General features: G+C 38.5%; 1 protein-coding gene across 8 annotated transcripts in view; it reads right to left on the reverse strand.

Moving 5' to 3' along the window:
* Fmn1 (formin 1) overlaps nt 1-23,642 on the reverse strand; it is a 440,321-nt gene that overhangs the window by 13,225 nt on the left and 403,454 nt on the right. For all 8 annotated transcript variants that reach the window (XM_087207535.1, XM_087207534.1, XM_087207533.1 and 5 more), the window contains one exon: nt 22,100-22,249. In XM_087207535.1, the coding sequence (XP_087063661.1) occupies nt 22,100-22,249 (150 nt within the window). The remainder of the gene's footprint in view (nt 1-22,099; nt 22,250-23,642) is intronic.

Raw genomic sequence — 23,642 nt, forward strand, 5'->3', positions numbered from 1 at the left:
TTTTGCACAATTTGCTTAAAACACACATTAGTAATCCAATCTCCCTGCCCACATGCAGAACTTAGTTACAACGAATTCAACATGCTGTCTGGTACACCAGAAAATAAATAAAAATGAGACAAAGATGAGTAATGTTTTATGTAATCCAAGAAGAAATACATTTGTAAAGCTTCCCTGAGAATGAATGTTTCTTAATATTGTCAAGGTCTGAGTGTCTGCACCACATTGCCCACTAAACTTTGCTGTTTGCAGCACCCACTGTGACTATATACAAACAAGAAAAGCATGCACTGAACAGATCAAGTCCAGGTCACACTATACTGGGGACTCTGGCCATTAAGGTGTTTGTAAGCCAAGGTGATGATATTATCAGTGAAGCCATAGCTTGTGCTCTTTCTGGCTTCTTTCCAGCCAGACTTCTTTACAAAGAGAACACCCTACAAGCTGCCCTTTAAAACCAATTTCAATGAAATGGTTAATAATTACTCTCTTTGAGGCCTCCCTAATTTTAATGGAACAGTTTTGGGGTCATCTTTCACTTGAATAGTTCCTTTTTACCTTCAAATCTGCTCTCTTCTTTCAGAATTTGTCTTCTCCCAAGGTTTTGTTTATTACCTTCCCAATCCCTGAGTGACCTGCAGGCCCTGTAGCTGCTCTTCCTGTCTTCTGAATGCCCTGAGCGGTCATTGGGGATGCGGAGGAAGGGGGTTGGGAAGTTAACCTTCGGCCCAGTTGCCACTGCAAACTTTTTCCTATGGTCTTATGCAGAGTGCAGGAGTCACAGAAAATTGTGAGGACAATTCTGACCTCAGTGATTCTATCCTGGTCTCCTTCAGGTATTTTCATTTATTTTTATGTCTCCCTTTCACAGGATATAGCTAAGTAGCGAGTAGCTTCATTATCAGCTACAGTTGATACCAATTCCAGCTCTGCCAATTCTTAGAAGACTTGGGGCAAATTAATCAACTTTTCTAAATGTTACTTTACCTATAAAATGGAGGCCAATATCAACCTCAAAATATCATTGTGAGAATTAAATTGACATATGTGTAACATCTAGCATGACTGTCATATAGCAAAGGTTCAATAAAGGATAATTTTTTACCAAAGAGATAAAAAAACTTTAAGAAAGCATAGACTAGTTCCTGACTGCACACTAAACTTGTGGACCCATTAGCTAAGTGCTGTCCTGCAGTGTTGTTATTCAGATGTGTCCTAACAGCAAACCAAATCAACCAGTGCCACTAGCCCAAGGTTACCGAACCAAGGACCTCCTTCAATTTTCTGATTTGAACAGTTTCTACAAGTCATATCCAGAAGGTAACATGTTGTAAAAATGTGCAAAGTTTTCAACTCAACAGGACAAACTGTTTAAACTGCAAAACAAAGGTTATATCTATGGAGGTAAGTATTATAAATAAGATATAAACCTCAAATATTGTTGAACGTTTGAGGAAATAATTTTTTTCATATTTATCTTGTTTTTCTGATAATAAAAAGTAATAATTGTTCCTTGTGAAATTGATATATATGTGAATTTAAAAATATTTTCAATTTATACTATATATTTAGAAATAGGAGGACAAGGTAAGATACACTGGATTATTTCAATATTTTCTTCAGAATGTAGTCAAGACACAATCAGACCAGATATTGACAATTATCACGGGTAAAGCTCTTAGTATACCTTAAGACCCACGAGGGTAGAAATGATAAGTATCATTTTTAATTCCGTATCACTAGCCCTTCATATAGTAGATAATATATACATGTAGGCTACAGTTACTGAGTAAAAAGGGACCTATAAAACAAAATTACTTAAAAATGCCTTTACTGTTCTAAAGTATTCCTTGAATACATGGAGCCCAGGAGGCAGCAGGGGCAGACAACCTGTTCAAGTGAGATGGAATCTCTTGGTTTGCTGTGTTTCTGTCACTATCTTAAAAACTGTGTTTGAAAATGAGACAGTTATGTTTTTTCTGAGATTTTCCACAACATTTATGGTCATTCTGTTAAAAAAAAAAAAAGTGGAACATTTTCTACCTCCTCCCCTGCCAGATCACACTTATTACTTAAATGAAGGTAACTTTTGTTGCATAGGTTGCTACTTTCTTCCCTCTTTTCTCTTTTCTCTTTTTATTTTTTGGTACCGGGATGGAACTCGGATCCTTGCGCTTGCGCAGCAGGCAGCGAAACCACTGAGCTACATCCCCGGCCCCGCCCTCTTTTCTATATACCTGTTTACAAAGTTACTGTCTCTCACTGTGCTGTGATTGCTTTTAGGTACCTGCCTTTCATATTAGACTAGAGCTTCTCAAAAGCAGTGGATATGACTTCATTGCTTTTCTTTTCTTAGTCTCCCATACAGTAGGTTGTGTACCTGGTAATATAGTAAGCATGATGGTTTAGATCTAAAATGTCCCCCAAAATTCCCATGTGTGTGGAAGGTGATTGGATCATAGGTGAGGGAGTTATCCACCGATGAGTTCAGTAGCTGAACATGCTGTTAGGAGATGTTGCCTGCTGGGAGGTAGTAACTGGCAGTGTGACCTGGAAGGGTGTATCTTCCTCCCTGATTCCTTCCTTCCCTCTCTCTGCTTCCTGGGTGCTATGCGTTAAGCACCTTTTCCCTAGCCAGGACCCTCTGCCATGCTGTTTTTCTTTGGAGCCAGATGACCATGTACTAAAACCATGGGCCAAAATAATCCGTTCCTCCTTTAAGTTGTAGGTGTGAGGTATTTTGTCCCAGTGGGGGGAAAGTGACTAAGACATAAGTGAAAAATAAATATTCAATGAGTTCACTATTACAAATGATTAGTCTCCTGACTATACAAATTTAGGCATTATTGTTCATGGAGAAAATATGCAAGTCTATTAAAATATAAATTCCTTTAAATCTATGTCAATATAACGTCACTGATGCTCAAGACAGATCCTGCAACGTACAAACCAGCAAATTCTCACTACATTCTCTGTTTTTTCTTAACATTACAGTCTACACCATGTTGAGAGGACCAGGCTGCTTTTTCATCTGCTTTTATATCATGTCTGTAACAAACAAATGTTTAAATATTCTGACAATCTAACTTTATCACGTACAGTGATTAGTATGATAGTGGTTATAAGTAGGTCTTTAATACTGCTTTGACCTGACAAAAGGTGATGAGCAAGCTGTCTATCTATCTTTTGAAAATACTCTTCAAAAACGGTGGGTAAAGTATTGTATGTCTGGTGAAGATAGTACTGTGGTTGCTGCTGTTGCTTACATTGAATTCACTCAAAATCAGTGTTCTGGCAATTACGTGGGGAACAACTGCTAGCTGGAAGGTTGCAGCTTGATCAATCTCAGAGAGTTTGAGCAAATTTAAACTGAGTTTCACTCAGGCACAGGAGGCTTAAACAAGTTTGAATTTAGTTGCTATTATTTGTAAGCATAGAAATTTCATACAAGAATTCAATTTCTGACCTCTCAAACTGAAAAGCGGGCAACATCAAGTGGCACTTCCGTGCAGTGAAATCAGAGAGTGCAGTAACACATAGGTTTGTAGCTGTTCCCAACATTCCTTACTTACTGGGTCCATAGCCTGAGACTGTCTAGGCACCATCAGTTGGCAGGCATGCATTCATTCATTCCTTCATTCATTATGGTACTGGGGATTGAATCCGGGGCATTCTCACTGTGCTAAACTTTCAGCCATTTTTATCTTTTATCTTGAGACAGTCTTGCTATATTGCCCAGGTCAGGCTGGGCTCAAGCTTGTGATCTGCCTGCCTCAGCCTTCCAGAGTGCTAGGCTTACAAGCATGGCCACCATGCCCAGGTCATAGTTGGTGGTTTTATATCTAGCACACTTTGCTTATTTTTGTTACCTGCCTGGACTCTGTAAGCCTTGAAGTTATGGCTGGAAGACTCTGAGGAAGGCCACAGTGAGTTTGGGAGTGAAAGAACTGAGAGCCCACACAACTAAAATAGTCTTTTAAATGACCTAGTTCCTTCTAATCCATCTTACAGAATAAGATGGTCTCAATGAGTAACGCATGACTCTATGACCATCACTTTCCTTCTCCAACACTTCCAATGACTTCCAATCAACTGTAGCAGGTGTCAGCAGATGTTTTCTACAAAGGGCCAGAGAGAAATATTTTAAGCTTTTTGGGCCACTCTGTTGCAACTACTCAACTCTACTGTAGTGTGAAAGCAGCCACAAAAACCAAGAAAACATGAATGACCATGCAATGCTGCGTTCTAACAGACTTGCTTTACAAACTCAAGTGGTGGGCCAGATTTTGCCCAGGGGCTTTAGTTTGCCAATCCTGGATTATAGTACATGATTCAAATTCTTTAGCCTACCTATAAAATCTCTCTCTTTTAAACTTAGTTTGTCTATCATACCTCTTCAGATCCAGACTTTTTTTCATTTTAATAATATGCCAGTTTAATTAGCTGAATATCCTTAGATAAGTCACTGAATCCCTCTTTTCTCAGTTTATCTTTTAAAAATAGGAAGACTATACCTAAATAATACAGTTGTTGTAAAAATTAAAGAATATATTACATGTGCCTACTTATCATGTTTCTATTGCTTGACCTCACTCCAAGCACCAGCCAAACCATTCACTATTCTTTGTGCATAGCTTTTCTTTCCTCTGCATCTTGTTTTTACTGTTCGTTCAATGACTGTCTTACTTATTTCCATGTGTTCAAATTCTTTCCATTCTTCTAGTCTCAGCTTAAGTGCCAAAGTCATGAAAGCTTCCTTCATCTCTCTTAGCCAGAAGTAATTGCTCTTTTCTCAAGTGAAAAAGCACTTTGTGACTCTCTTAAGGCACTTAGGGCTTTTCATCTTAGAATTGGGGATCTTATTTCCCTTAAACCACAGGAACCACTTGAGGACAAGGACCAGGCCTATGGGGGAACCTCCGTGTTTCTATATTGCCATGCTCAGCACAAGTCAGTTCTCATCAAATGGCTGAGTAATTAATAACTTGAATTGGTAATTTTTTCTACCTCAAATAGTTTAAATATTTAGGAAATAGTTATAAAATGATTATTTTTGCATTTATCCTTGGGAAAAAACTTCATAAAACATTTAAGAATCTAGTTTTAGTTACTGATTAGCTGACTGAGTCCTAAATAAAGCAAGAGAAAGTGTGCTGAAGGCCCCCCAAAATGTGCTAAATCTTTATACATGTCAAATCATGTATACATTCCCGAATTCCTAAAATTATCCACATTATTTTGCCCACAAGGGAACTGATAGTCAGAGGAGTTATATAACTTTGTCACTGTCTCAGAATTCGTTCATCTCAGTTAGGCGGTAAGATCTTCTTTTTTACATTTAATCAAAAAAATCTGCTTGTCAGACAATTTCTAACTACATTTATGCTCAACCTCCTCCTTGGCTCAATTGTTCACGGAACTGTTTCTGTTTCTGGCCTAGATGTAGTCTTGTTTTTCTTTTTGATCTAAATATTTACTTTAGAATATCACACAGAGTTGTTCCTGATTACTCATGAACAGGTATCTAGACTTGATTTTAAATATTATATGGCAATCCCTTCCAAAAGAAATCTTAAATGTAGGGAAATCTGAAACATGTTAGAGAAAGAAAATACCTGTCCTAAATTTATAAATGCATCAGTAAATGTTTTGGAAATCCTGTCTTTTCTTCTTTCTCATAATGCATGTGCTCCCTAAGGAGTTACTGGGGACCCTAGTAAACCAGTTGCTGCCAATGTCTACTGAGGAAAGGCACATGTGTGAGGCAGGACAGTGAAGCTTGTTCTCTGACGCTCCTGCCTCTGGGAGTGTTTGAAACTTTGGTTTCATATTACAACCACCTGGACAGCAAGTCCTGTTTCTACTTACAATACAGAGACCTGCAAGAAACCATCAATCCCATTCTAACAAGGACAAAAAACCTGTGTAATGTACAAAATCATCCTTTTTCTTCCATCCCTCAGAAAGCAGTGGTCATAGGTAGCTAAGGGAGCTGCATTACAAGCCACATGCCTCTTCCATGAGAGCCTTACGCTTTCACTGTTCTAGCCTGGTTTTCTGGGAGAGTCTAAAGGTGGGCATATTCTGGGCTCTCTGAAGGCTAGATTGATATGGCGGCAGATAAATCAGACCAGTTCAGAATCCAACCATTCATGGGACTGAGGAAGGACAAAGTCTTTATAGTCTTTTGACATTCAGTATTTCACTGGCTCACAGTGTACAATGCAGCAGATACTGAAACCATCATCCATAAAATTGGACAAACCATTTTTTGACCACAGCTATTGAGCATACCAGCCAAAAAGGGTATAAAGGACATAGTGAGGAAATGGGACATAGAGTGGGTTCAGACTGTTTAGACACCTTGTCATTCCTGGAAAAACAAGGAGGTCAGTCATATCTTCAGTGTCTTCCAAATTTCCATGTTCAGCCAAAGTGTTTCAGGGAGAGGAGGAAGAGTCAAGGGATCCTTCAGACCCCAACATCTATAAGCCCTGCTTCAGTAAGAAAAACTTTACTGCATTTGTTTTATATATTGACATTTCATGTATGTTTTATTTGTACAAGAAGACCTCTGCTTTCTCTTTTTAAAAAAAAGTTGGACAATTCTTATGTATACAACTCAGGAAGGCCTATTGAAGCTCCTAGGGGAAAAGAGAAACCAATCTCCTCTTTAGATGAATACCTGCCAACAGAAGACTTCTTTAGAATGAACCGTCTGGGGATATCACGGAGATAGACAATGGATTTAAGAAGACGAGGCTTGTTAGAGGATGATTCCTCTGATAGCCATAGCTACCAGATTCCAGCTATCGGGCTCTACTAAAACATCAAATTGACAAAAATCAAAACATGGCCAGCTCTACTACTGTCCTCTGCCTGCTACCCTCCAGATATGTGCTAAGCCTGTAAGGTCACCAGTATCTGGCAAATAATCATAGACAGGCATGGTAGGGGAAGAGTGACGTGAGCCAAAACGTGGGAAGCAACTGGGGTATTGTTATAGTGCTGCTAGACTCAAAGAGGAAGCCCTATCAGCCGTCCAGTAGAGCATGACCTAAACACATTAATTATGGCATGACTCAGCCAGGTATACTTCTTCATCCATGACATTCAAACCCAATGGCTTTGGAAACATTGGTGGATTAAGGCAAATAAAAGTGAGGCATTGAAGGAATATGGTTTATAAAATGCATGTCAGGAAAAGCATGACATTTGACCAGCTATAATATGAATCTCTTTAAGAATGTATTATCATTCATCACCAAAGAAAGGAGGTCAAAATGGTCTACAAAACTGAAAAAGCATGCTCTGCATGCCACCATAGGTAGTAAGGTGCCTCTTAGCCAGCATGTCACAGGGAATACTCCCTAAAAGTAGATGAGGTCCAAGCCATTATACCTGGACTCAAAATGTAAAGTCACATGAATAAGAACCTCTTTAACAGATACAAGAACTCTTTGTTCTGATGGCTGTTCTGAAATACATAAAGGAACATGATAAACAACAAAATATGAGGAAAACATGCTATTATCACTGGGTCAGTCAATTCTAGACTGAAGTCTTTTGAATAGTGGGTAAGATTTGGGGGGGGGGGATGGAAAAGGTACTGGCTTCTCCTGTGGATCACATCCGTAAAATAAATGAATTGTCGGCCTGACTTCCCAGTGAGGGTTGGCTGTACCAATCATGATTAGGGACACCTTCTACAGGCAAATGATAATATTCTTAGGGTCTCACATTAGGAAAAAAAGGGCTATAAAGAACTGCAAAGATAAAAGTACCAACCTACTATTCACTGCTTTGCATTCACTCCTTGCAGCCTTGAACTAACCATTAGGCTGAGGCACAGAGAAGATCGCGCAGATTTGGGGGAGGTGTGGAGGTAATTTTCTTGTCTCAAAAAATTCAGTATAAACAACTTGTGGCACTTTATATAGATAGAGAAGATTGGAAGCAACATTTTACTATTTTCCTCATTAGTATCACCTGAAGCACTGGTGGTATTAACATGATGGAGGCTGTTTTTAAGTTGCTTTCAGAGGTCCATGGCTCTATCCCACTCTTAGCCATTACCTAGCAGGTTGACTGAATGTTGGAAGGCTCTGCCAATGCTGTGGAATTTGTTCAGGTCTTGTCCCTAGTTTGTTGAGTTGAATTGTTTCTCTATAGGCAGGGGAGAGGGTTAATGTCCAGGTCCAGATCTACATAAGCAAGTGCAGTCATGGAGACCTGCCAGGGCAGTGGGAAGCACTATTATTTCTATCCTTCTCGACAACACTCACTTACTAGGTGTTTCGGAATTCTTAATATAACTATAGCACATTGGTTAATAGTTTCAAAAGCCAATGAAATAAGTAAAACCAGTCTCCACTGTCAACAGAAAAACAAACAACAAAAAGACCAAACTCATTAGCTCCTCAATATAAAGGGAAATTCCTCCCTCACTTCACCAGCTGATGAAAGTATCACTGACTAGTTTGTGTGGAATGGTTCCCCAAATGGTAAGAAAATACAATTCAGAGAAAAAAGACCCACAGACAATACGAAATGATGAGTAGCTAAAAATTCATTTACCTCAGACAGGCCAACCGGGCCACATCCTCAGACAGACACTCTCTTCCAGGAGCACTCTGCTCTCAGAGTCAGACTCCAGACCCTGACCACCTCCTACTCTCTACTCTCAGGTCTCCCAGTCAAAGGGCTGCCTGGTAAGACAGACCAGCAGGAATGTAACAAGGGTCTCGGGCTTCCTCAGGCTTTGATGACATAGCTTACACATCAGGATCTATCCTTTACAAGACATTCCATGATAAATTCATCTATTTCTATTTCCTAAACTTGACCATTTTCCTTACCCCATTCCTAAGGAAGAAATTTTTCTGTTTTTGAAGGAAGTCCTCTTAGATACCGAATTTCAGCAACTACACAAATCAGCCACTTGGTAGTTTTTGTGGGTTATCACTTGTATAAGACCCAAACATTCTTTGACTTTGAGTGATTAATTGCAGAACAGACTGCTTCCGTTTATAGAGCTTCTCTTCCAGGCCACAGGGGACTAGCAGTGGAGGGGGGCTAGACTTGCCCTGGAATGCATGATCAGTTAAAGCCAGTCACTCTGCACTCAGTAGACACAACACCCCAGGCCGACCCAGAGCTGTAGGTGCAGAGTGAAAGGTAACAGCACTTTGTTTCCCCATGCAAGGAGAGGCATCTAGGAGACAGCTTGGAAACCAAAGGCAGCTCTGTGTCATAAATCTGCAAATTAAATTGAAATGCTCAGCTAGTCTTGGGAAGACAATTCCAATTCTGATAATGAAGACATGTAGGTGCTTGCAGACACCAATTCCCTCTTTCTGGTTTTGAAACCTGCACCACCTACTGAGTCTCACCAAAAACTAGAACTAATCAGAGCCTGTTTGCACAGTGACGAAAGCAAAAGGGTAAGGAAACAGGGGAGATTGTCTGGAGCAGGTAGCCTTCCTGGCGCCCCTCGAATCACACTGCCAGGACAGCCCCCTGCTACATCCCTGCCCAAGGCAGGAGCTGTCAGGAGCCCCACAGATAAGTAATTTTAAAATATTCTGGCTGAATGAAAGAGACTTACTTTGGGTTTCCATTGCTCTCTGCCAAGCTAGAAAAATAGAGTGTGGACAGATGCTCTCTAAGGTCCTGATGTGAGTTCCAAAGTGGTTTGCGGCTTGGCAGAGAAATGAATCCCAAGGATCTCTGCTTCCTTGTTTTTTTTTCCCCCCCAACGAATTGAAAATAATATAGTCAAAAACAGAGATGGTGATTGTTTTGTCCCATCAACTAATCTTTCTTGTTCTGAACATATCTATTATCCTCTTTAACCAAGCTATTAAGCCTTTAAATTCTTGGGCAAAAGTGACCTATATGGGAAATGTTTAAGGAATTCTACCACCAAAATCCAAATAAATAGGATGTCTCATCTATCAGCAGCAGACAGGAAATCTTGTAATCAGCTTCAACATGGCAAAGGAAACACACAGTGATCATGTATTTTTTTCAACAAATATTAACTGGGCACCTACTACATATAAAGAAATAGGTACTAGTGAAAAAACAAAGCAGTACAAGATGTTCCACTTATTTTTGTGGGGACTACAATTTATTTAAGGAAGAATATGTTTATTGCCAAATGAATAAAAAAATTAAAAATCATTAAGTGCCCCCATTGGAGACACATAGTAAGCACTCAGAATTTTGGAAGAAAGAGTTCACAGAGATTGGGGAAAACTTTTTGAAGGAGGCAGTCTATGATCACTAGGTTAAATTCTTCTAGAACAGAATCCCATAAATTGTGTATCACTCGAGACATAATAGATATTTTAAAAGATGTGTTTAAATTAGTGCTGCAATTTCATAGTATGGGACTATGCAAATACATGAGACACTGGGGTGAGCCAAAGATTCAGGAAAGAATATACAGAAATGAGGACACTTAGGCTAATCCCAGGAACCACACTATGTGATTTCTCCAAACTGGCTGTTGAGTTACCCAAATCCTACCTCTCTGATCTCCAAGAATGTTCTGGCCCCTTCCTTTTCTAAGTGGCTGAATTCATGTGCACTATCAATGAGCAACTCATTTCCCACCTAAATTTGTAGGAAATTAGGGTTAGAAGAGACCTTCAAGGGCCAGGGATTTAGCTCAGTGGGTCCAGTGCCTGCCTTGTAAGTGCCTCCCAAGTTTAATCCCTGGTACCAAAAAAAAAAAAAAAAGAAGAAGAAGAGACCTTCAAGATCACCTGTGTCAGTAGCTACTAAACTTGGCTGAACAAAAGAATCACCAGGAAGGTACCCTCCTTGCTCCTACCTCTAAAGTTTAGCTTGTATAGACTTTTTGAAATCCATATGCCATGGATTTATTTTTTATTAGTACGTTTGTGATACATAATGACTACTTTCATTGTGAATATTTGGTACATGTACATGACACATCCCAATTCTTTTTTTTATTCATTAACTTTATTGGTGCATTTTAGGTATACAATATGGTGACATTCATCATTGGGAATCTGTACCTTTACATAATATATCTCGGTTCTTATTTTTTCCCCATTCCCCCACCCTCCCATCAACCCCTCTACCCCTCCCTATTTACAAAGACTTCATATCCATTTTTTCCTTTTCTCATATTTATTCCTTTCCCTTATTTCTTTTCCCCTACCCCCTCCACTTCCCCTTCCCCTTTGGACCTTTTCTTACTATTTCACATTATCTATTATACATTTTGATCCTTATTTAGTTTGTCACACCAGAGAAACTATTCGGTACTTACACATGCTTGTCCTATTTATTTCACTTAAGAGTATGGCCTCAATGAGCATTCATTTAGCTATAAATGTCTCTAGTTTCTCATTCTTTAAGGCTGAGTAATGCTCCATTTTATTTTTAAAAAATCACATTTTCTTTAACCAATCTCCAGTTGATGGGCATTTGGGCTGTTTCCAAGTTTTAGCTATCACAAATTGTGCCACTATGAGCATGGGAGCACATGTATCACTGTGGTATGATTCTTTTAATTCTTTGGGGAAGATACCCAGCAGGGGAATAGCTGGGTCAAATGGGACTTCTAGTCCTAGTTCTTTGAGGTATCTCCATACTGATTTCCACAGTGGTTGCACCAGTCTACACTCCCACCAGCAGTGGAGCAGGGTTCCTCTTTCCCCACAGCCCCACCAGCATTTGTTATTGGTTGATTTCATGATAGCAGACATTCTTTCTGGGGTGAGGTGGAATCTCAGCATTGTTTTCATTTGCATCTCTCAAATGACAAGTGATGTTGAACATTTTTTTCATATGTTTATTTGCTATTTCTACTTCTTTGAGAAATGTCTGTTCATTTCAGATGCCCATTTTTGGATTGAGTCTTTAGATTTGGGAGGTCTGACTTTTTAAAGTTCTTTATAGATTCTAAATAGTAGACCTTTGTCTAAGGAACAGCTGGTAAAAAACTTTTTCCCACATTGTTGGTTGTCTCTTCACACTGTTGGTGGTTTCACTTGCTGTGCAGAAGCTATTTAATAAAAAGAAATCCCACTTGTTGATTGTTTGTGCTAATTCATGGGTAACTGAGGTTTTGTTCATAAAACCTTTTCCTACACCATTGTCTTCAAGAGTTCTACCTAACCTCTGTTCCAGCCGGTTCAGCATTTCTGTTTTTGGGGGGTTTTTTTTCAGCATTTCTGTTTTAATATTTAGATCTTTCATCCATTTCGATTTTAGTTTAGTGCATGGTGAGAGATATAGGTCTAGTTTTAATCTTTGGCAAGTTGAAACCCAATTTTTTAAGCACCATTTATTAAAGAGGCTATCTTTCCTCCAGTGAGGATGTTTAGCTCCTTTGTCAAAGATGAGGTTGCTGAGTGTGCCTGGAGTTGTTTCTGCATCTTCTAATCTGTTCCACTGATCCCTGGGTCTGTCTCTTTGCCAGTATCATCATGCTGTTTTTATCACAGTAGCTTTGCAGTATAGTTTCAAGTTGGGGATTGTGATACCCCTACCTTATCTTTGTTGCCTAGAATTGCTTTTGCTATTCTAGGTCTCTTCTGGGTCCAAATGAATTTTTGGACTGCTTCCCAAGTTCTGTGAAGTATGCTGTTGGAATTTCAATTGGGATTGCATTGAATCTATATAGCAGTTTTGGAAGTATGACCATTTTCCCTATACTGGTTCTTTCTACACAGGAGCAAGGGATGTCTTTCCATTTTCTGATATCCTCTTTGATCTCTTCTTTGGAGTGCTATAGTTTTCAGAGAAGAGGTCTTTGATTTCTTTTGTTTGGTTGATTCCTAGGTGTTTCATATTTTTGGATGCTATTGTGAAAGGAGTTCTTTCTCCAGTTCCTTTTTTAGTGAGTCTGTTGTTTGTGTACAGGAAAGGTATTGATTTTTGTGTGTTGGTCTTGTATCCAGCTACTCTGCTGAATTTGGTTATTAAGTCTAGAAGACTTTTGGTGGAGTTCCTGGCGTCTTCTATATAGAGTATCATGTCATCTATGAATAATGACAATTTAACTTCTTCATTTCCTATCTTTATTCCTTTTATTTCTTTCTCTTGTCTAATTGCTGGGGCTGTTTCCAAAACTATATTGAATTGGAGTGGCGATAGTGGACATCCTTTTCTAGTTCCTGATTTTAGTGTGAAGAATTTCAGGTTTTGACCATTTAATATGATATTGGCTGTTGGTTTTTCATAAATGGCTTTTATCAGGTTGAGATAGAGACTGTCTATTCCAATTTTCTGTATGGTTTTCAACATGAATGTGTGTTGGATTTTGTTGAATGAGTTTTCTGCATCTACTAAGATGATCATATGGTTTTTGTCCTTGGCTCTATTAATATAGTGTATTATATTTATTGATTTGGGTATGGTGAACCATCCCTTCATCCCTCGAATGAATCCAATTTGGTCAGGGTGTAAGATCTTCTTGATGATCTTCTGAATTCTCTTTGCCAGTATCTTACTAAGGATTTTTGCATCTATGTTCATTAGTGAGATTGGCCATCCTAAATCTTTATATCTCCTCCTGCCCCATTTCCCTTTCCTTCATATCTTGGTCTCCTTTCCATTTGAAGAATATCTATATCCTTGTTTTCTTCTATCTATCATTTATTTTGTTCTTTAATTTACTTATACTTTGGATTTCTCCTATAAGAGAAACCATGTGATATTTAAGCTTGTGTGTCTCATTTATTTCACTTAACTTTAAGGTTTCAAGGTACATGCATTTTCCTACAAATCCCTCAAATTTATCCTTTATTTCAGAGTAATACTCCATTGCATAAATTGTACACTTTCTTTATCCATTCATCTGCTGATGGACACATAGCCTGCTTCCAAGATTTAGCTATTATGAATTGTGCTGTTATAATGCTGGGTATGCATGTATTGGTGTAATATAATATCTTTAACTCTTTTGAGAAGATACCTATTAAGGGAATAGCTAAGTTGAATAAAATTTCTATTTTTATTTTTTTGAGGAAACTACATAATGATTTCCATAGTGGTTGTACCAGTTTACACTCCCACTAACAATGAAGAATAGCTCTTTTTGCCAAGAAGCCTCTCTAGCATTTATAATTGGTTTATTTCTTAATGATAGCCATTCTTTCTGGAGTAAAATGGAATCTCATTGTTGTTTCAATTTGCATTTCTGTAATGACCAGAGATGTTGGACATTTTTTCATTTATTTATAGGACATTTGTACTACTTCTTCTGAGAAGTGTCTGTTCATTTCAGTTACCCATTTTTTGAGTGTTTTATTTTAGGGACTCTATTTTTTTTTAGTTCTTTATATATTCTAGTTATTAGTTCTCTTCCAGAGTTGTAGCTAGTGAAATTTTTTTCCTATTCTTTAAGTTGTCTCTTTACTCTGTTGGTTCTTTCCTTTGCTGTGCAGAAGGTCTTTAATTTGATTCGATCCTATCTGTTGATTCTTGATGTTATTTCATGTGCAATTGTGAAGTCAAAGCAAGATTTAAAGCAACCAAAATCAAAACATATTCTTGTTCAGCCATCTCTGTGGGGAGCCTCTGAAACCACTGTTTCTTAGGCTCCAATCCTTGTTTCAATAAATTTACATACATTTTTTTGCAACACTCTCTTGGAAAATCTGAAGTCCTGCCATAGGAGCTACTGACCTCCAATATTCCTCCTCTGGCTTCTGTGTCTCCCCAACAATTCTGCTGAGTATAGTCCTTTTTATAGCTAAACATCTTTCTAGCTTTCATATTTCCTTGATTTCATTCTCTCCTCCAAACTCTTACACTACCTAGCATCTTAAATGCTTACTTAATACAATTTGGCAATACTGTGAAGCCCTTTCTATGCCAATAAACACATTTCAGTCCCTGTGCTAGAGAAAGCATGATAGAAGATACAATGGAGAATGGGTTTATACCTCAGAGGTGGAAGAAGACTCATAAAGCGCTACAATAACAGGTTGGAATGGATTAAATGCTAAAGAATATTTTTAAAAAACAAAAATAAAATCAAAACAAAAAATTATATGCTGTCAGAGACTGGAGGGAAAGGTAATTATTTTATTTAGGGGGATTGCAGAAGATTTCTAGGAGAGTTGATTTTGGAGGTAGACCTTAAAGGATGACTATATTTTGATCATCAGGAAACACCCAGGCACAATGAAGCATGAAGAAATTAATTAGAATGTAAGGCAAGAAAAGTGTGTGAGAAAGAGAAGTGCCGAAATAAACCTGGATTATTGAAACATCCTTGTAACTAGTCTCTTTGCCTATAGGTTTTCTATTTCCTCTCTGATGTTCTTTAACATTCCATCTGTTATCTTTCAGCACAGAAGTTAGATTATATATATTTCTTTAAATGTATTCTATTGTTTGCCATCGCTTGTAAAATAATGAAAGAGAAGCAGTTGCAAAGGGAGTTTAGGCCAGGTTCTTAGAAGGTCATATTGTAATGTAGGACAGAAGGTAGAATATTTAAAGAGCTCAAACTTTAGTGTCAAAAAAAAAAAAAACCTGAGGTCCTTATCCTCATTATGTTGGCTACTAGTGAAACTGTGACACTGGCAATTCATTTCCTTGCTCATGCTTATCTGTGAAAAAAGCAATTATCCATTTCAGGGCTACTGTGAGGACCCCAACGTTAATGAATGAAAATATAATTACGGTTAGGTCTCATCTCTATTTCGTGAGCAATGTGAAACAACAAAATAATTAAAGAGATAGATGTGATCTAACTTCTGTTTTGCTATATAGCTAGACACAATGTTAAGGGAAGTCAAAGAGAAAACAGAAAACCTACAGAGAGAATAGTAGAAAGATGCTTTAGCAATCAACATATGAGATGTTGAGGACTGGAACTAGGCCAGAGCTGCAGTGAAAGTCAGGTAAAGAATAAACACTACAGGCCGGGGATTTAGCTCAGTGGTTCTGGTGTCTGCCTCACAAGCACAAGGTCCCGAGTTCAATCCCCGGTACCCAAAAAAAAGAATAAACACTATATAGGCAAAACAAAGAAGTATCAGCAACAGGTGGAAAATCACCCTTGCAGCACTGAAGATAAATTTGGGTTTCCAGCCTGCCTTTTGCTAGTAAAAACATGACAGTGTTGCAACTGAAAGTCAGGGAACTTGAAGAGGGGTGGGCTTCAGTTAAGTTAGAATGATTTCCACTTAGGACACAATGCATTCCACATGAAGGCTGGACCTCCTTTGGGAATGTCCTAGTGTGTGACAGGAGATTTAGGGTTAAAACTTAGAAAAGAGGTCAATTATGGCTTGGAAGCCTTGGGAGACCTTGGCTGACAGGTAAAGCTGTGAACACAGCTGGGACCAGTGAGGGAGAGAGTATAGAGCAGAAAAGAGGAACACTGTGATGGGGATCGTGGAAAAAGCCTCTCTTATTTATGAAATAAAAGGCAAAGAGGAGATGGAGAATGGGTAGTCCTACCTTCATCAAAAGAGACCAAGTAGAGTATCGGAGAAATGAGGCCTTTCAAGACAGGAGAAACTGGGCTGGGGATTTGGCCCAGAGGCACCACCGCCTGCCTCGAAAGTGCAACGTCCCAGGTTCAATCCCCAGTACAAAAAAAAAAAAAAAAGGCGAAACTATCATTAGCAACAGAAGCTAGCAGTGGCAGAGTTAACTACCTCATTTCACAATTAGGAAATGTAACAAGCCTGTCAACATGAAATTCTCCTGCTTCCTTCAGTAGCAAAATCTATGCGATTTTAGCTGGGCACATGGCTCCAGGGAAACCTGGATTCCCTGTGTCAGCATTTGTGAATGTCTATGAAACTAAGTTCTGCCTAATGGGCTATAAGTAGAAGAGATGTGTGCACCTTCCAGCGCATGCTCCTCAAAGGATAGGGTGTACCCTCCCCTGTCCACTGGCAGGAACTGGGCAGCAATGGTGGTGGACAAGACAGGAGCCATCTTCACCTTGTAAATAAGAACCAAGAACCACAACTTATGGATAGCAAGGAAATGGGGTCCCCAGTGTTGAAACTCCTTATACCCAGATTGTAATGCAAGAGAAAAATTAATTTTTCCTTTAAGCAGCAGTTATTTTTGCCTTCATTAGAGCAGCCAGGATATTACCCTTACTGATATAGGAAAGAGTGTGTGTAATGAGAAAGTGAATATAAACTCATCTTTTAAAAACTAAGACGGAAAAGAGATGGAATGATAGCTTCCAGAAAAAAGATGGTTGAGATGCTTCTTTTGGGAAAAAGTCAATGATCTTATAATTCTTGCCATTTTAAGAAGTCTATTTCCTCTCATTCATGACATATTTTTAATTTTGCAAATGTAGTTTCAAATTTATTGCTTGGGAAATAAGCAGGTTTTATTTTTTGTGATATAATTCTGTTCATAAGTTAGGTCTTTCGGGGCACATGTTGGTTTTGTGCTTGCACAGAACTGCTTTCAGAATGTGACAGCAAAGTTCAAAGTTTAACCAACTCACTAGAGGCTGATTATTTGTGTTATTAAAGGATTCCTTTAAAATACGAGGCTTCTTAGCAGTTAGCTATACAAACCATTTACACAGTGGATGACCAGGGAAAAAGAAAGTTAACTTGTTAGAAATTACTGGAGTGACTCATATGTAAGCCATTATAAAAGCAGAATTCAATAAAACAATTTTTAGTTGATGGAGTTTTATCCAGGAATTACTTTATCAGGCAGGGAGATGAATTCCTGTGATGTCTTCACTGCAATCTATGGCTCCTCTGTGGGTTGAGGGATGGCCTCACTTAGTCCTCAACTCTTGGGGCTAAAGCAACATGAGCAGGAGGAAGTGCTAAGAACAGGCTTTGGGATGACTTTGAAGCCGCTTGGAACTATCTGCTCTCAAGGCTTGGCTGCTGCATAATTAACCATAATAGCTGCAAGGAATACCTTCAACTAGATTAGAAAAACAAAGTAACTATCCATTCCCCATGGTGTAAATTCTAGTTATGTGTGTAATGAAATTTCTTATTTTCATTTCACATAAAATTCACCAAACTCCTTATTCACTCATTACTTACGCATTATGGGTTTTTAAATGGCACTTTTGAAGTTTGCTTTGGCTCAGGGTGAGTTATTTGCCCAGACTTTATTTCTGGAGTCATAACTCTCTTGGGCCTTCTTCACCTTTTACAAATTCATAGCTCATTTTGAGGGTGGCAGTGGTTTGTGTACATGTGTGGGCATATGTGGGAACAGTCCTAGATGTCCTAAATGGTGAAATACTTTATAAGTAAGGGTCCTACATCCCAGAGCAATTAATCAGCAAAAAGGGCAGAAAATGAGTCTCCTTGCAATTACACATACAGTGGACCTTTGACTTACCAATTCAATTTATTTAAGAGGGCTGGCTGTAACTCAAATTGGTCAACTGAAGGCTCAGCCTCCTCTACACAGACTTCAATGTCTCTCTCCTGTATACAGGCAGACCTCAGTGTCCTTAGAGAGACACTGGTCCAACATTTCTCAATTAACCCCACACAGGGAAGGATGTTGTAATGTTCCTTCTAGAGCTCTGTAAGGGTTAAATCTGTATCTGAGACCATCTTGGAAGTACAAGTGGCTGGTATTTGGATCATAACTCAAGACTTTGGTTGTAAGTTAAAACTAAAATTCTGGTTGTAACCAAAGCTGTTCGTATGTTAGGGCAGTCATAACTTGAGGGTCCACTGTACATGGTTTACCTGTAGATTTAGTAGGTAGTGGAAAACTCTGGTTATTTGAATATCAAAACATACAAACACAAAAGTACATGAAAAAGTAAAACTGAATCACAGGAAAAGATATACTCTTGGTGAACTATAATATAGCACTAAATGCAGTATTAGATATGGATGAGAGAAGATTATTTTTTCTGTGTACACTCTCAATTTAAAAGATGTGATCTTCAAGACCAAAATTAGTATTTTACAAGAAGAACTTGGGGAGTGAAGCAAGGTAACTGGAAAAATTACCAATTTCAAGAAGGCAACAACAACTCCTGCCTCCAATTTCTTCCTAGTCCTCTGTCAGACCTTACCTTTAAATCTCTTGCAATATAGACCCCAATGGACTCAAGAGCAAAAGGCAAAAGGCATTATCTAAAAAAGGAAGTGTATGGGTTCTCAGGTTATTAGAAAAGCAGATTCCAGATTTAAAGATTTAAAGAGATTTTGAGCTAGGAGACAGCAGAGTTAACATTTAATTTCTGTTTCATGCAAATAATACATTTTATAGAAGTGAGAATTGGGCTTCTATAATTATAAGGGATTGCCCCAACATCACACAGCAAAGTAATGGGAGAAAGAAAAATAAAAATGCTGATTTTTGACTCTGTCTAGAGTTCTCTTTTTACACTGCTGAGCATTGCCTTTACTCAAAGAGATAATAGAAGGGATTGTGCACTTTACCCAGGGGATTTGTCTTGCTATCAGGGGAGCTGGGTGACTCTGTGGGTGCAGACTGAAGGTGCAGGAAAAGGACTTTTGGGTTTGTGCCTAGACAAAGAAGTTTGCTTTTCTTAAGACTGACTAGCTTAAATGCCAAGGAAACTTTAATTTTAATGATACTAGTATACTATCATACAGTATATTGTTCTTCTAACAGTGCAATTAATTTTCAGATAAACTGTATCTCCAGTGAATATTATGTCTCTTCTTACTAAACCACAGAGCACACCTAACACCAGTTTAATGATACTGCTTATTTTTCACTCACAGGGCATAAGAACATTGGGAATTTTTATTGTCATTTGTATACTTAGGTTGTTCCTGGTTTGATGAGGGTAGTTGCTACCTTCTCATAGAAGTGCATCCATTTCACTTCTGCACCATGCTAAGCCGTACTTAGGAAAAACAGGCTAAACAGAAAAAGTAAATATTCTGTCACCTAAAATTAAACTGTAGTGGCCTAAAATAGTTTTAAATACTTTCAGTTCATTTGGAAGTAGAGCTTAAATAAAATGTTTTTTTGTGGTAGAATCTGTCTCTTTGAAAATACTATTGTTGATTTTTCCCAATAACTTCTTGGGTTTTAATTGGTCTTCAAATACAAAAATTAAATGGGTTCAATTTCTTCTGATGAGATCCCCAACTCTAATAGTTATATCAGGTTTTCATTTGGATTTTAGAATGCCTTTTTACCATTCCTGCTAATGATGTTTTGTTGTCACTTGACATTTAGTGTTGTTGGGATTTAATGGACCTCTGGGGAAAGTATGATGAAAAACTATAATATCAAATATCATTAAATAAGTGTCAAAACAGAGCAACCATTTTGTTTCTTACCCAACTATAACAAAGAATTTATTTTGCTTATTTAACCCTCATGAACATGCAATTCTAACAGTCTAAAAGCTAAAATCCTTAGCAAATAAATTACAATCATATAAATCCTCACTTCACAAAAAACTCTGAATAACAATCAGTTAAACTGGCTGAGCAATAATATACATAATGTGCAAACCTTTCTTAATAATAGACTTATCTAAAGAAGCTACTTCAAAAAATATTTTATGAGCGAGCCATCATTAACTTTGAGAGACGTTTTAGGTTAAAAACCTTAGTGATCTATCTCACAAAACATAGCGGAAAGGAAGAGACCCCTGAAATTGCTAAATGGGAATTGGAAGGGGCCTTGTGAAGTCATGACCTTTCAAGGTGTTGGTTTACAGAGTGTGAAGCAGACAATTCACCAGCTGCACCCAGGAAGCGACCCTGCAAAGGCCTGGCCGGGAATCAGGAAAAATGGTATTCTGAAGGGCGGCTGGATCCCACTATCACGACAAACCCACAATCAGTGTGGTCTAACTCCTGTGACAGGGAAAACTCCTTAATGTGGAATGCAGTTCAGTATTTCAAAAGAAGATTCTTAAAATGAAAATCAATAAATTGTCCTTTCTGCTGTTTTTGTTGTTATTGTTGTTTGGTTTTGGACTATTTCTTACAGTTCCAAGGACAAATTCACTAAGAACTACGCGCAATGTCCAAGGTGTACACACAGAACTCCCTGGGCAGATTCCCAGCTTTCCAGTGTGGATTTAGAGGCCAAAAGGGCTAGCTGCTATCTTGCTTTACTAAACTACTCTCCCATAAGAATTTATTCCAACTGAAGATAGTTTCAACTTATTTTAAAGGGCTAAGTAAATAGTTATAGAGTATTAATTATTTGGATGCCAACATTTATAGATTTTTTTCTTGATATGGTCAACACCCTATTTTCTTAATAATGTCACTTGACATTTATGTTTTAATTGACATATGTTTAATGAGATATAGATGCTATAATTAAATAAGTTCCTTTACCTACTGGTACAACTTTTTATTTCCTTCCACACCATCGTGAATGACATTCTCATATATCTACTCCTCCAGAGCCAGCGGCAGACCTATTCGAAGTTTAAACCCATGACACACTCTACAGAATAATGGCAACTTGATCAGAGCAATAATCAAGCAGAGCTTTTCTTCTGATAAACAACCAAAATCAGTCTCTATAAGGACAATACACACACACACACACACACACACACAGAGCCTATATTCAGAACTGATTTTTTTTTTCTTCTACTCCCAACTAATAAAATCAGGAGGCTGTAAGGAGGCTGAGCGGCGTGCAGTTTGATGTCCTCAGCAGGATACGGGGAGTCACAAGTGACGCTGTAAATCCAGTGTGGGGCTTCGACACTGTGTGAAGTGTGGCCTGAGCTTTGGAGATTTCCCTTTGATGCAAGTTCAGTATATTAATGGGAAAAGCATTCACTTTTATTTGTCTGTACTGTCTGCAACAGCAAGACTGGCTCATTTAGCTTAGACCAACATGAAAATACACAGAGAAGCAATCTGTTGCAAATTAGCACAACTCCCCTTTCATTTACTAGCTAGTAATTGGAAGGAGTTAAGAAAGTGTAACTTATCAGATTGCACAAGCATATCTGCTTGTGCGGACAGCAAGCTTTCCCTGAAAATGCCCTAGGAACCCTGAGGCAATAATCCTTCCCAGTCGCCCACTGGATCCTCAGGAAAACACCAACTTGTGTGAACTACACATATCTGGGAGGTTTGAAAAGACAGTTTCCAAGACTCTTCTATTAGAATCTTACCTTTCTTTTGATATGTTTTTACTCTCGCGTTTCCAAATTGTCTTGAAGTCACTGCAGAACTCATACCACACCATAAACACATAGCTGGGTGTGATCTCCTTCTCACCAGCCTTTGGCTTCATCCCAAAATATTCCACAGTTGTTTGAAAGCTGCAACATGGAGGAGAAGAAAAATGGAGAGAAGTAGGGTGAAGAGTGGGAATTACACTATGGGCAGCTTCCCACATGTCTGTTCTCTAACGTGGGATCCCAGGCTCACAGATACTACCATACATCCCAACTCTCGGAGAGTCTGTGTGCCCAAACTGATTCACCAAGAACTACAACTCAGTGGTGGAAAACTGGGCACACCTTATTTGTATAAAAAGACAGCATGAATAACTTCAGGAGCTATGTAAATTAAACTTCTTGAGCTTATTCTTCATTACGAACAAACCCATGTTCTTCATTTTATGTTTAATGATTCCATGTAACACTGATGACATAGTGAGTCTGTAGCACTAGTAGTGGTCCATCAGGTGGCCCACTGCAAATGATAAATCTATTGAATGCTTCACAGGAAATCAGGAAAATTAGTTCTATCTGTATCTTGCCATACTATGGCTTTGTAATCATGGGTGGATCATTCAGCATCTGTGATCATCAATTTTCTCAAGGGTAAAATAAGAGAGACTATATGTACTTTTAAAATGCTACATTTTAAAGCTGGATTTAATACAAAAATATAAAGCACCAACTGTACAAAAACAGACATACTTGAAAAATGATCTCCAATCTGGTTAGAAAAGAACTCAGGTTTTCCAAAGCAGATTCCCAGATACCACCAAGACCTGCCCCGTGAAGGCGCACTGCACACCAGAATGCCGGGCCTCCCAAGCAGCCCTTCTTGGAGGCACCAGCTTTGCAGCAATTTATAGCTCTGCACTCAATCTTCCCCCTCACCCCTACCCACCCCAAGCCTCACAGGCTCATTTGCCATGAGCAAGAACACTCAAACAGCCCCCTTTTCAAGGGTGTTGGAAACTAATCAAAGCAGGAATGGCTGGCCAGGTTTATTACTCAATGCTCTATCATCTGTTCAGACATAGGGTGGTTTTTTTGTGGCCATCCTGAATACTGTTTCTAATGGAACTCTATTCAATGGTGATTGTAAAACCCTGAAGCCCCGTTACTATTATGAGCCATACTTTCATCTCGTTCTCAGTTATTGGGCAATATGTATCTCATAAGATTTTATCACATTTCACAGATGAACTGTTAATTGATTCCATGGCTACGATTAGGTGAGATCCAAGCTGGAGCTGAGTCCCATAAATTCTTTGTGCTTCTGTAAATAACAAATCTGTTTTTAATGCAAATTAAAACTACTGGTCAGGGAATTTTGAACCTCAGTTATTAAAAGACTGGAAGTGCATACGTGGAGAAAGGCAGTGACTCTAGTAATCTCTTAAGGGGCTCTCTGATCGTTTCAAACATGACACATTTTAGAGCAAAACAAGTTACTGAAGAAAGCAGTAAGTCTACTTTCATGGCCCAGACATTA

This window comes from Heterocephalus glaber, unplaced genomic scaffold (genome assembly GCF_053883595.1).
Source record: "Heterocephalus glaber isolate CG9 unplaced genomic scaffold, H.glaber_assembly_v1.0 deba00000809, whole genome shotgun sequence".
In the NCBI taxonomy this organism is placed as follows: Eukaryota; Metazoa; Chordata; class Mammalia; order Rodentia; family Bathyergidae; genus Heterocephalus; species Heterocephalus glaber.